General features: G+C 37.8%; 1 protein-coding gene across 3 annotated transcripts; it reads right to left on the bottom strand.

Moving 5' to 3' along the window:
* Positions 1-150: 150 nt before the first annotated feature.
* On the bottom strand, positions 151-9252 carry tdrd1 (tudor domain containing 1). Of its 3 annotated transcripts, none has more exons than XM_058406787.1 (26): positions 9199-9252; positions 8153-8335; positions 7999-8051; positions 7839-7899; positions 7603-7720; positions 7452-7512; positions 7207-7293; positions 6947-7126; positions 6478-6621; positions 6197-6362; positions 6035-6121; positions 5779-5955; positions 5533-5640; positions 5269-5439; positions 4837-5073; positions 4341-4457; positions 4106-4249; positions 3830-3997; positions 3326-3670; positions 3052-3168; positions 2708-2824; positions 1998-2165; positions 1547-1876; positions 770-847; positions 575-615; positions 151-461 (listed from the first exon to the last, which is right to left on the bottom strand). In XM_058406787.1, exons 2-26 carry the CDS (start codon positions 8313-8315, stop codon positions 399-401), a joined length of 3501 nt encoding a protein of 1166 aa, XP_058262770.1. In that variant the 5' UTR covers positions 8316-8335; positions 9199-9252; the 3' UTR covers positions 151-398. The 3 variants fall into 3 exon arrangements, with proteins under 3 accessions (XP_058262770.1, XP_058262771.1, XP_058262772.1); XM_058406788.1 differs by having other exon boundaries at positions 575-612; XM_058406789.1 differs by having other exon boundaries at positions 4142-4249.
* Positions 9253-10668: the final 1416 nt, after the last annotated feature.

Below are 10668 nucleotides of genomic sequence, written 5' to 3'. Positions count from 1 at the left end.
ATGCAGCCTCCACAAAACTGTCTGATAATGGACATTATATATAAAATATTAAATTACTTGAAATAAATGTCAGCACTGTACATCTTTACTGCAGTAGAAAAACAACAATCCAAAACAATGCAAATAACTTTATTAAAACTGTAACTAAAAGCAACAAGAACAAGGTGAACGAGTGTTTCACAAAGGAGAAGTTTTCTGATTTGACAAAATTATTATAATAAAAAAGATAAATGAGAGACAGACAAGCAGTAATGAACTCTGCTCTATATTCACACAATGTGTTTTACTAACTACTTTTAGTAACGTGTTTTACTTTCAGTAATGTGTTTTACTAACTACTTTTAGTAACGTGTTTTACTTTTAGTAATGTGTTTTACTAACTACTTTTAGTACATAAATTACTTTGGGCTTACACCCATTTGCTTCACAAGCAGAAGGAGCAACTCCTCAATCTGGGCAATCTGGGGAAAAATAATATTGAAAGAAAGAAAAAGGTTTTTAGAAGGCAATTGGTTAAAAAAAAAAAGTTGTTAGACAGTAAAAATGAATGCACTGGAAAGAAGAAAGTTTTTACCTTCTGTTCAAGGGACACGCAACAGCACGAAGCAGAAGCTGCTAAAATAAACCAATAGCATGGGTATAAAGGTTGTAAACAGAGCAACATCATTAGATGGAGAAGAATCCAATCATTTCACACCAATTTCAACAAATATCATAAACCAACAATCTATCACAGTTAGCAGGTCCTCAGGTTGTTAATGAAACCCACCGTTACTGTTAGTCACTGACTCTTTAGGGGTCTGTGGGTCACCCTTTTCTGCGCCGGCATCGGTTGTCTCTGCATTTTCTGAAATCAGACAAAGAAAAAATAATTGCACTTCTCTAGGGGATTACAATATAGTCTAGCTAAAGAAGAGCTTCAGGACAAGAGGTGAAGGGTGGGAAAGACATACAGATGGAACAGCACCGGTGCACTTAAATCAAGAGAATGTTTTTTCCACTTTGATCAGACTTCTTAAATGATCTGTAGCTATTTAAAAGTATAATTTATTAATATTTTTGTTGTTTAAATCACCAAAAACCGATCAGCTAATCAGGCTACTTTATCTGTAAAGTGTCAAAAGGTATATAGATTGACATTATAACATTATACAAGTCCAACTCTACAATGATAGATGAGAGCTAAGGAGGGGAGAGAAAGAGCAGGAACATGAGGAAATAAACTACTTTGCAGGGAAAGTGATACTATAACCCAGAAAATGGATGCTTTTTCCTTCCTGAATAGTTTAGTTATTTGTTCTCTGATACAGCAAAATGTTTGTTAAATGACAGATGATAGCTGAGTTGTGGAACTTAGTATGGTTATCTAGTTAAGAAGAAAGTTTACAGTTGAGAAGAGTTTAACTACAGAACTCATGTACACATATTTGGCTGGAGTCAGGAGCTGCTGGTGAATTTTCAAAGAAACAACTTCCTTCTGACTCACTGTAAAGCGGGTGTCAAATTAAAAATTCTTCACAAAATCAATGTGTGAATAGATAGGTACCTTTCTTCTGACTTTGAGGTTCGGGCTTCTCTGTGTCTGTAGATAAGTTATCAACTAAGGCAGAGGATGCAACACCAGCCTGTGTCGGCTCATATCCCTGAGCCTGTGTGTCTTGGGTCAGCGATTTTATGCTGGACTTGCCAGATTTCTTCAGTGCCTCTAAAATAATGGCGTTAATGTTGGTTCCTCCTTGGGCTGTGGGCTTGGTAACATTTAGCAAGTTAAAGGTGCCATCAAAATGATCTACAGTCGCCAGTACTTTGCCACTCATCTGTATACCAAAAAGCTCCAGGACCTCAGGAGGCCACATAGTTGGGAAGTGTTTTTTACCTGGAAAAAGAAGTTTACAAGACACTAAATCAGCTATACTGATTTAGCAGCATTATGGATTTCAACAAGGGTGTGCCCTGACTGACAAAAAAAAAAAAAAAACCTTAAAAGGTTTTCCTACCAGAAAGAGCACATCTAGCTATTTGAAAGGGCTGCTGCAGAAGTGTTTTCGGGATTGGCAGGAGGCTAGAGACAGAAACCCTCTCAATGTTCCCATAGTCTGCATAAATCACAACTGCGCATGTGCTGGTAGCTTCCAACACAACAGCTCTGTACCAGTTTTTGTCACCTGATTAAAAAAAAACATTTAAACATTATAAATACAAAGCTAATTAAAACACTCTGTGACTGTTAAAGATAGCTTCAAGGTCACTCTTCTGTATAATTAGCCAATGCCAAATATAAACAAACCTAAAACTTAAGCTTTCGCACTACAATGGAATTCTTGCCACAATTCTTTCCTCCATACTGATCTAAGAGCAAAGGTGCACACTAGAAGCATGTAATTATTTTAGGACAGGCATGGAATTATTGGCTTTATCCAGAATTCCACCACTGAAGTTTTACAATGCGGTCTTTCCTGAGTGTCACCTGGTGTTTAATAGTAAATCTTTTTTTATTACACAGAAAAAGGTCCATTTCTGAGACATCACCCCTGATTACGGGAAAAAATGTTACTTCAAAGCCTAGAAGAAATATTGTTGCAGAACTCATCACTTAAAAGCAACTGGACACAGTTTTATTGTGTATAAGTCTGGGGTGTTCGTTAGTAGGTTGTTTTTAGCACGACTGTGTTTTAATGTACTGGTTGAAATTTCAGAAGTGAGTGACCTGAAAACTGAGCACAGCAGGCTGCTCCAGGTAAAGGCATGCTCTGGTTGGGCAGCGTCTGTTTGCTGCAATACCTCATCACATCCGTCATAACACTCTGCAACTTCTCTATGTTCACTGTATCAGGAACAGGTAATAAAACACAGCATTTAAAATCCATTCTAAATATAAGGCAGAATATTAAGTACATACTTTTATCTGTGCCACAAGGACAAAAGCAAACAAGTGTCCAACCCCAAATTTTGTTGATACTGATCGGGATACCACCAATTAAAAATGTATAACAATTATTAATATTTTGTAAAAATACTATAAATATGTTTCACATTTAAAGAATTTCACACCCTCTCTAGGATTCATCACATAGAAGAGACTTGGGCTGGTCACTGCTGCCACCTGAGGCTGGAAAGTTTCACTGTGAGGCAAATCTACGGTTTTCCAGTCCAGAGGAAATGAAACCGCTACGTTTAAAAAACACATCTCAAATTATAATCAGTCAATAATCAAAATGATTTATAAAACATTTAAAAGTAAATTAACAGTAGGAAACTCTATAAACTTTTTTCTTATACATTTGATCTGGAGAAATTCATATAATACAGGTACAGTGTAACTTGCATTCATTTGATGGGCCGGTATGTGATGGAGCAAGTTTTTGTCCACTGGTTTTAACTGGCTGCTCAGAGCAAGAGTGATTCTCAGCAGACACTGGTGCAGACGATACTTCTGCAGTTTCACTGAATGAGGCTACTTGTGAATCAGGCTTCTTCTCCTGTCCTGAAGGTTTGGCGAGTTGTTCCGCGATGAGTACAGCAGCAATGTTGTGGCCACTAAACTCCAGCTCCACTCCATAACCTTTCTCAGTGACGGATACCACTCTCCCGGTGAGCTGCTTCCCCACACACAGAGTCTGGAACTTCTGCACTGCATCCTTACTCCACTCCCCTCCTACAGGCTCAAGTCCTACAGGAAATGGGGTTAGGCAGAACATGGGCAATATTTAACTAAGCAATACCCAAGTCTGCCATGTAACACCCACATTCTTTTGTGCTGGTACAATCGATAAGCCAAATACATGCTTAAATCACACTAAGAAACAGAAACACTTCACACAAGATATACCTGCAAGCCAACAAGATATGGCCTGGAAAGGGTGTTTGAGGAGACTAGGTTTGATGGCTCGTAGATGGGCTATTTGTATATTACAAGTGTTCCCATAATCTGCAAAGTACACTTTAGCAGTTCCATCTCCCTCAAGACTCTGCATCACACCCCTATACCAGTTCCCATCTGAGGAAAGAGTAAAGGAGTTGAAATTTAAATTTCTTCATGGAATTTAGGCAAGCAAAATAAAAATAACAATAAAAAAATGTACTTAACAGGTACAAAATTACACACATTGTATAAAATCATGAATAGAGACATGTATCTGACCACTGAAGCGAGCACAACAGGGTTCTCCAACAACAGGGTTAAAAGGAGTCCCATCAGCCTCACAGTGCTTCATCAGAGCAGTGGACAACTCTGCCATGGTCTGCATGACTGTCACACATAAAAGTAAAGATATTCCTGACTGTCAGCACAGCATCAATGCTTTGCAGAACAATAAACAGACAGACAGGGAGAACCATACCATCTGCACTGTAATTATAGCAGTAGAACTGTCCAGGATTTTCTAGTACACTGATCACTAGCACCACCTTCTGGCCATCAGTGGGGAGTTCTGCACAGGACCACTCCAATTTGTCATCTGTCAGGAGAAGAAAAACAGTGTGTAGTGCAACATCACAATGCAGTAATAAAGAGCGATTTCTTTTTTTCAATAAAAAGAAAATAAGTGTTAATAGGGTGAAATGCAAAATATGAAATAGGTAGCATTTGTCAGTAGACTACGAGGAAATTTTAAGCTGATAAATATTTTGCGCATTTATTAGTCTGCTTACAGATAATCAACTTGGAAGCAACACAGGAGCAACTGATGGTCTGGTGTAACAGTATATTGTGTGAAAAACTATGATAGAGTGTTATTCTATACACAGCTTTTACTCCATAACATTAAAAGAATATTGTTGCAGTGACGTGATCTGCCTTGAATGAGACAGGAACCTAAATACGTTCTTTAGACTTACCAGCACTTTCACATGCGTCCTCTTTTTTTGTCTCCATTTCCCCAACAGTAGCATGACCTGTAGCAACCAGCAGCTCAGCTACATTAGTCTGAGGATCACTGGACTCATCAACCATAGCGACTAAAGCTGTTCCATCTCGCTCTCCAAGAATCTCCACACGGAGGAAGCGGTTACAGACCAGTTGTTTCAGCGTTACAACTGTCTCCTCTGACCACACATGTGAAATGGGCTTAATACCTGGAAACAAAGGAAAAAAATACAGCATATGCTTTCAATTAATAATCAATTATTAAGTTAAATATTTACTTAACAACTAAATTCCATTGACAACATCTATAAAACACTGGTTTTACTTTAACTTGTTCAAATGAACACTTGATTAGCTGTCTGACAGAAAGCACCTCCTGAAAGTCCCAAATTGTTTTTCTTTACCTGCCAGGGCACATGGGATTGCCTGAGAAGCCAAAACTAACAGATCCATATTGATAGGACGCAACTGATTCAACACCACCTCTTCTGAATTCCCGAAGTCTATGTAACCCACACACACACGATCCTCAGAGGAATATGCCAAGACTTTGGCCCTATACCACTGATTGTCCTCTGTAAAGGAACACAAAAAAATAGACCAACATTTATATTACTGGATAGCCAGGCCACAATAACCTTAAAAGTCCTTTATAGATTTGGCCTCACCTGAGAAAAGAGAGCAGCAGATAGTTCCAGGAGCAGGTCGAAAGTTCTCACTGGCCTGAGTCTTGGTACACTGTTCTCTCAAACTTTTTTGTAACTGCTGTATAACACCTAGACAGGAAAACCATGAGAACAATTAACATGATGGCATATGGCCATGTTTGTGTCTAGAGTTTAATCAAACTTGTTTTAAGACTCTCACTGGCTCATCTGCCTCTAACTGGTTAAACTGGGATAGAATGTTCTTACTGGCATTTTCTAGCTTCTGGCAGATGATCTCTGATGGGGACTGAAGATGGGTGACTATAGCTGTGAAGATGTCTCCAACCTCTTGACTCAAAGGTTCGGGTGGCTGTGCCTCAGTGTTCTCATTTTTCCCATCAGCCAAACGCTTGAAGTTTTCAAATGATGCAGTCATTAAAGAATCTTAAAAGAAAATAACAAATAGCACTGATTGAAAGAATAAACAAATTCACCAACTTCTACAGATAAACAACTGACTCACTGATATCTTGCTTGATCTGTGGCTTTGTGGAAGTGCTGTCCTTCACTGCATAGCCCTGGTCAATTAGGAAAGTACTCAGATTCTTACCTGTGGGCAAATTAAAACTCGATTAAAATGTTACAATTTTTAGCCATTTTGATACGCAAAATGTTTTTGTTCTACCAAGTGTGGACAGAGACGCATCTACAGCAAGCACAGAGCTGTACAGGACATCCACCACAGTGAAAGTCAGACTCTTTCCAGCAACCAGCTGCCTCAATGCAATACAACATTCGCCTGTCCAACTGCTCATGATTGCAGTTACTCCAGCAATACAACACTGTAGTGCCTGCAACATTAAGTTCATAATACAAAACTCTTGTTAGCCATTACAGCAGATGGAATGAGATTTAACAAACAAGCAATCAAAGAAACCATGCTATCAGATAGGCAGAAAACCCTACACATGATGGTGCAGCATCAATATTTGCTGACATGGGGCATATCTGGTCAAATTTGACCTCCTCTTCATTTCCAAAATCTATGTAAAGCACTTTGGCAGTGTGGTGATTCAAATCAACAGACTCAATTTGACCCCGATACCAATTCTGAAATGAGACAAGAAATAATTAAAATCAGTGTTTTCTACAGAAATCATGGTAATAATATGCAGATCCGACATGCTCCAAACATAGCTCTAGATTACTCTAGATTAGAAGTCAATGACTGGCAGAACTGTTATAATCATCTATATAAACAAAATATGGCTTTAAATAATCTTAATCAACTGTATTTACAGGCAAAAAACTGTAGCATTGTGGGTTGTGAAGAAAATCTACAGATCATACAATATAAAAAATCATCCACTTTTGATATCTTACAATTTAATTCTCTCAGTTAATGTGAACTACTAAAAGCTCTATTATGAATGACCTGATCAAAAGAGTATTTCACAGCACAGATTTCCCCAATTTCGGGCTTGTACTCAGACACAAGTGAACCACTGTATGCCTTCTGTAGATTTAGAGTGATGTTCTTTAGGGTCTCAAGCATTTCCATCGACTGGATGTGGATGAAGAACTTCCCAGGGGTCCGCATTTCCACCACGGTTGCCTGAATGCAAACAGAATGGTTTAGGAACATAGCAACAAAAAAAGCACAAGATGATGCAGAAGACTACATGAAAAAACTACTTGGAATTCATCTCCCTTAGAGATGTTGTTCTTGCGTAAATCCCGAAGGTAAACTCTCTTTGATTCAACCACATGACTCTTGTTCACCTGGCAAAAATAAATAAATATATATATAGATAGATAGATAAATAAATAAATTAGTTAATTAATTAAGAAGGATATAGCTCCATGCAACGAGATGTTCACATGCATATTTATATTCTTAACAACAAAGCAATGCAATGAGAAACTGAAAGAAATACTACTTTGTTTTCTAAAACACTAGCTCCATGTCCAGGTAGGGTCAGGGACTCCTTTGGTTTGTCACTGACGGAAAACAACATAAAACAATATAATCATATACAGAATGAAAAAAAACTAATTATATCCACAACACTATATTCTGTATTGTACTACCTTGCTGTGTTTTCCTGAGCACTTAGTTTACAAATGTGGCGATGGGCCTTCCAGTCCTCTGTCTGACAAGCTACCGAGCAGTAGCAAGTCCTTTTGCAGCCTGTGCACTTAAGATTACCTAGGATTAAACACATTAGCGCAGTGATTCAGACATATACACCCCCGTAAAAGCACCGAATTTGTTCATACTCTTATGAAGCAGAAAGAACTGTGTAGATTTAAACAAAAGCATCTACCTTGCTTACTGCAATAATTACACAGGCTCACTGTAACTGGAGCAGACACAGATCCAGCTCTCTGTGAAAGTCAAAGATTCCCATACATTACACAGATAAACAGTTTTGCATAGTAAAAATACAACTCACTGAAAACATAAAAAAAAGACCAGATACACACAGCACTGTTGTCTCTCACAGGCATCCACTCTTTCTCGTTTCTGCTACCTTCAGCTTTAAGGGGTTGAAATGAAAGTATAAATAAATGTTATTTAATATTTTAATAGGAGTTCAGAAGGAGCACTGTACAAATTGCGTTATGGTGTTCAGTTTACCATCTGAGCTACCAGTCAACAGAGACCGTGCTTGAGGTAAGCAGGCACCCTGGTTGTTAATTACAGGAGTCACGATGCTTGGTGTCACTAAACCTGGACTTGATGCAGGTCTTCTCAACGGCAGGGTCGGTCTGACCAGCGATGGTGAAAAGGCACGGTTCATCCTGGACGTTGGTCTCTACTCTGTACAGAGCAATTTAAACTTCAGTAAGTATGCTGGCAACCACTATTATTTGTTTTCCCCCAATCTTTAAAATGGGGATCAAAACAATCAGAATAATTTTATTTGCCAAATATATATATATATATTACATGTATTTATATATGATTTTTTTCTCTGTGTATGCATATGTAATACGATGGAAAGTATAATACAAATTGCACTTGCTGAAATATGGCGACATTATTTTTATACATTAATATAAGTGCATTTATTTCTCACACACCTCATGCCTTCTATGAAACGAACTTAATGAATTGAACAATGAGTCGAATCATTAAACCGAGCGAAAAGAACCGAGTCACTGATTCGCCATGTTTTTCGCCAACGCTCATTCTGTGTGTTAAATAAAAAAATCTTAAACACGTACTTTGTGTTTTTAAAGTATAATTAGGCAACATTAACTAATATTTTGGCTGACAAAGATGTTTTTTTTTTTTCAATCACTGTCACGTGTATAAATTACATGAGTTATACTCAACAATCAAGACGGTCAATTTAGCATCATCCGCTACGTAATGCCGCCAATTAGGCCAGAAAACAACTCCAATTATATAATTAAAACATATTTAAACACATAGGTTTTAGCAAGCGCTGTATATGTTATAGAAATAAAATATAACTATTAGCGTTAACACCACCTCTTCTAAAAGCTAGCAAACGAAGACGGTTGAGATAACGTAACCCAAGTTAGAAAATGACTCAGCTTGCTTCATGTCAAATAGCATTTTCACCATATAACACAGTGAAACACCTTCCCTACGTTGATGCTGCTGGTATGTATATATATATATATATACACATAGTTTATCACGAACAATTTTACCTCACGTATGTAATTTCCGCACGTGGCAACGAACAATCTAGCAGGTTTTTTTAACCAATGTTCAATGCGCATGCGCAATTAACAGGCGCCCTGACAAAACCAGTTCTATTCAAACTCTGATTCTGAGTAAACTCTAACAGCAGGATGAACACACACTGTGCTGCCAAATGTTTTGGGACACCACTCCAAATCACTGAATTCAGGTAGTTTTTTTTTAGGGGTTGGTCTTAGCCCCTTAGTTCCAGTGAACAACTAATATCCAGCTGTCAGATCACTTAGTCTCTGTAATTTTCTACTTTACATCCTCATTAGAGTAAGGAGGCAGAAACCTACCATCATTTCTGAGTCTTACTGAGGTAATCTCTCATGGTATAGGACTTCAAATCAAAAGTAAAATGTTTCTCCAGCCAAGCTTTCAATTATTAAATAAATAAATAAATAAATAAATAAATAAATTAAAAAAAAAAAAACATGCGATTTAAAAAAAATGTTTACTATGGGCAGAAGAATATATTTACACATACATATACACTATCTTCCCAAAAGTTTTGGGACATCCATCCAAATTATTGAATTCAGGTGTTGTTTTTCAGGGATTGGGTTTGGTCCCTTAGTTCCAGTGAAAGGAACTCTTAATGCTTCAGCATACCAAGACATTTTGGACAATTTCATGCTCCCAACTTTGTGGGAACAGTTTGGGGATGACCCCTTCCTGTTCCAACATGACTGTACACCAGTGCACAAAGCAAGGTCCATAAAGACATGGATGAGTGAGTTTGACCTCAACCTCAATTTTTGGGATGAATTAGAGCGAAGACTGTGAGCCAGACCTTCTCGTCCAACATCAGTGCCTGGCCTCACAAATGTGCTTCTAGAAGAATGGTCAAAAATTCCCATAAACACACTCCTAAACCTTGTGGAAAGCCTTCCCTGAATAGTTGAACCTATTATAGCTGTAAAGGGTGGGCCAACTCAATATTACATTCATGTGCATGTAAAGGCAGACATCACAGTTTTGACCTAGTTCACAGTCTCTGCACTAATTCATCCCAAAGGTCTTTTATTTGGTTGAGGTCAGGACACTGTGCAGGCCAGTCAAGTTCCTCCACACCAAACTCACTCATCCATGTCTTTATGGACGTTGCTTTGTGCACTGTGTACAGTCATGTTGGAACAGGAAGGGGTCATCCCCAAACTGTTCCCACAAAGTTGGGAGCATGAAATTGTCCAAAATATCTTGGTATTCTGAAGCATTAAGAGTTCCTTTCACTGGAACTAAGGGACCAAACCCAATCCCTGAAAAACAACACCTGAATTCAATAATTTGGATGGATGTCCCAAAACTTTTGGGAAGATAGTGTATATGTATGTGTAAATATATTCTTCTGCCCATAGTAAACATTTTTTTTAAATCGCATGTTTTTATTTATTTATTTATTTATTTATTTATTTATTTATTTATTTATTTAT

Source organism: Hemibagrus wyckioides, linkage group LG13 (assembly GCF_019097595.1).
Source record: "Hemibagrus wyckioides isolate EC202008001 linkage group LG13, SWU_Hwy_1.0, whole genome shotgun sequence".
NCBI lineage: Eukaryota > Metazoa > Chordata > Actinopteri > Siluriformes > Bagridae > Hemibagrus > Hemibagrus wyckioides.
This window is presented reverse-complemented; position numbering and strand designations above follow the sequence as displayed.